Here is a 2931-nt window from a genome sequence, read left to right as displayed (position 1 = left end):
GGAGGATTATACAGGATGTATAAAAACTGAAGCCCCTCAGTTGTTGCAGCAGAAGAACCCAGGTGAGTAAAATGCTTTTGGCTTCGACATTTCACCAAAGTTAAATGCGGTTCTACATGCATAACATTTGCATCAGTCAACAAAGCTATGCAGGTTCTTGCATTGTTGATTGTATGAATAATGCGAACAGTGATAGAGAGAGTGTTGACTGTCTCTTCTCATCACTTCAGAATTTCTGGATGGAAATGGCTGCTGCACTACTTTTCTGTGCTCTTCTGTGCCTCCTAACAAAACTGGCTTTTCCCATGTGTGTTCTGACCGATTACACACTGTATGTGGAAAAGCAGGAGTGTGATTTCTGTGTGGCCATCAACACCACCATCTGTATGGGCTTCTGTTTCTCCAGGGTAAGTGACCTGAGCTCAGTTTTCATGTGCTGCAGACTATTTACGGGCAGCTGAACAACTGAAGTGGGGGGATAAATGAATTGATGGGATTTTAATGGCATGGCGTGGCCTTTTAGAGGGAGGGGTCACTGCAAATCATTTTAAAAAAAATGATCAATACAAAGTGAATGATCACCTTAATTTAATGACGAAACCCCCTATCCATTACACTGATAGTCTTATGGCTTTAGGTACAAAGTTCAATATCTGGAAAAAGGACACACTGCTGAATAGCGACCAAATGTTACGAAGGAATAGGAGAAATGACAGAAACTGGCTGTATAACAAGATGTTACAGTTGTGTTGCAGGACTTGTGTGAGTGTTAGTGTTTGTGCGCCTGGCAGGACAGTAACATGAAGGAGCTGGCAGGGCCGCGTTTCCTGATCCAGCGAGGCTGCGCCTACCAGGAGGTGGAATATCGTACCGCGGCGCTGCCCGGCTGCCCCCTGCACGCTGATCCCCTCTTTACCTACCCTGTGGCCCTCAGCTGCCACTGCAGCACGTGCAACACTCACAGCGACGAGTGTGCCCACAAGACAGGCCACGTCGGCGGCATGTGCTCCAAGCCAGTGAGACCCCTCTTCCCTTACCCCGACCAGAGCTATTACAGCCAGTACGACTGATAGTTTCACTTTACTGGTTTTTCATCGTGGGTTTGTAATGCAAAATCATCGTAGGTGATGTTGATGCCTGCACATGCATTTATTCGAAATAAAAAGTGACCTTGTGTCCTTGCCCCAGTTGACGTCAGGCTGTTTTTGTAACCCTGTTTTGGAAGTGACAGGACTCCTTGTTTACTACACTGTGGCCAGCCATTCTTCACCCCGTGTTCCCTTTACGTATTGTTCATGAGTCTGTTGTTAGCCTGTCATGGCTCACATGGTCTCCCATTCTGACTCACTGTGCTGCTGATCCTTGCCAGGAAATGCCATGAATACAAATCCATTAAAGCTGGACACTGTAAATAGACTCTGCTAATCGGCATTAATCACATCCTGACGTTGTACGCGGTAAACTAGAGTACGCGGTAAACCCACATCTACACACGACGTGAGCTTAGGTCATGAATTGTCTGTGTTGTCACGGCAAGGAAAAAGAAAAGAAACCATAAAGTCAGTAGTCAAGCTAGTAACTTTTATATATAAAGTTAAAAACACTGTGCTGTTGTACTGTATGGCATTTATATGAAACGTTTTATTGTAAATTGCACATATATTTTTTTCCTGAAGAAGATTTTGAGCAGCCGTATGTTTCGTGGGAGTAGATCATGAGACAGTAAAGCTTAGTGACAAGACAATGAATGTCGCGGGTGGGACAGCTGCAGTGTATTTATAAGTTACAACCTCAGATGGAATGCTGTCATGTGATTTTGCCTGTGACAGAAATGTAATTCAAGAGCGTTTCTTCTCATCTGCTACAAACAAACGTTATGACGTCACATTCTTTAAGCTCGAGAACCAGTTATGACAATGAGCACTGTAGCTGTCCCTGACGTAGAACTTCCTGAAATAAATAGTTATACTATACCTATACTTTTATTTGTACTTCGAGTGATGTTTCATGCACCCTACATGTGGAATAAACTAGCTGTGTAGGCCAAATACATGTTGAATTTTTTTACCAGGTTATTTATGCCATTCCACACTAATCCACAAATCATGTGATCTTATGAGTGGAATAACTTGATTAATCACATGAAAATATGATGCTTCACATGGACAACAAAGGCAGACAGTGTTGTGTTTGAACTGCCAAAAACCTGATAATGCATTCTAATGGATAAAACAATAAACTTAGAGGAATTTGCCCCCTCAGCATTCTTTTGAGAATGGCTTTAGGCCGTACATACCTATCCTCTGCTATGCAGAGCAATGCACCATTTCATGTTTTTCTGTTTGGATTTAGGTCGTTCTGTACAGTTCTAAACTTGGTCACCATTTCAGCATGTTACTAGATGTTTTTCAGCAATCACAATCCTTGCATTGTTTTAAATGTCTGCAGACAAATGGGCTTATTTATTCTTTAACAAAAATCTAATGGAAATGGATTTTAATGTCGTTGCTAGACTGTTAGAACATAATAATTTGACTGCTATATCTAGGATTTGATGTAATTGCACATGTGCTCATGAGTAGGCACATTAACATATTTTACGTAGTAAGATAAATACTCACTCTGCATAGAAAGATAAGAAATGTGTTACATAACTTTTGTGGCTATTACACAATTTAGGATATTTGCCATGGCTCACAGCTCAGGACGTGTTTCGGGAATATTCTCATCATGCTGCTTATTTTCTGGACGCGGGCGAAAGTGGTGTTGATCTTCACACGAGTAATGAACCTGATCGGTCCTCGGTTGGTGAAGACCGCTATTCAATGTCGAGGCCCGAGGCCCGAGGCCCCACCCAAGAAGATCACGGCAGCCATTTTGAGACTCCACCAGGCCACGAGGCACACGGAAGCCGGAACGATTCCATTCACG

General features: G+C 42.8%; 1 protein-coding gene across 1 annotated transcript; it reads left to right on the top strand.

Annotated features, from left to right (window-relative positions):
• LOC114801069 (thyrotropin subunit beta-like) lies at positions 1-1192 on the top strand. The gene is made up of 3 exons (XM_028999023.1): positions 1-62; positions 231-407; positions 792-1192. Exons 2-3 carry the CDS (start codon positions 240-242, stop codon positions 1068-1070), a joined length of 447 nt encoding a protein of 148 aa, XP_028854856.1. The 5' UTR covers positions 1-62; positions 231-239; the 3' UTR covers positions 1071-1192.
• Positions 1193-2931: the final 1739 nt, after the last annotated feature.

The sequence above is a fragment of the Denticeps clupeoides genome, chromosome 12 (genome assembly GCF_900700375.1).
Source record: "Denticeps clupeoides chromosome 12, fDenClu1.1, whole genome shotgun sequence".
Taxonomy (NCBI): Eukaryota; Metazoa; Chordata; class Actinopteri; order Clupeiformes; family Denticipitidae; genus Denticeps; species Denticeps clupeoides.
Note: the sequence above shows the minus strand (reverse complement) of the source record. Positions and strands in the feature narration are given on the sequence as shown.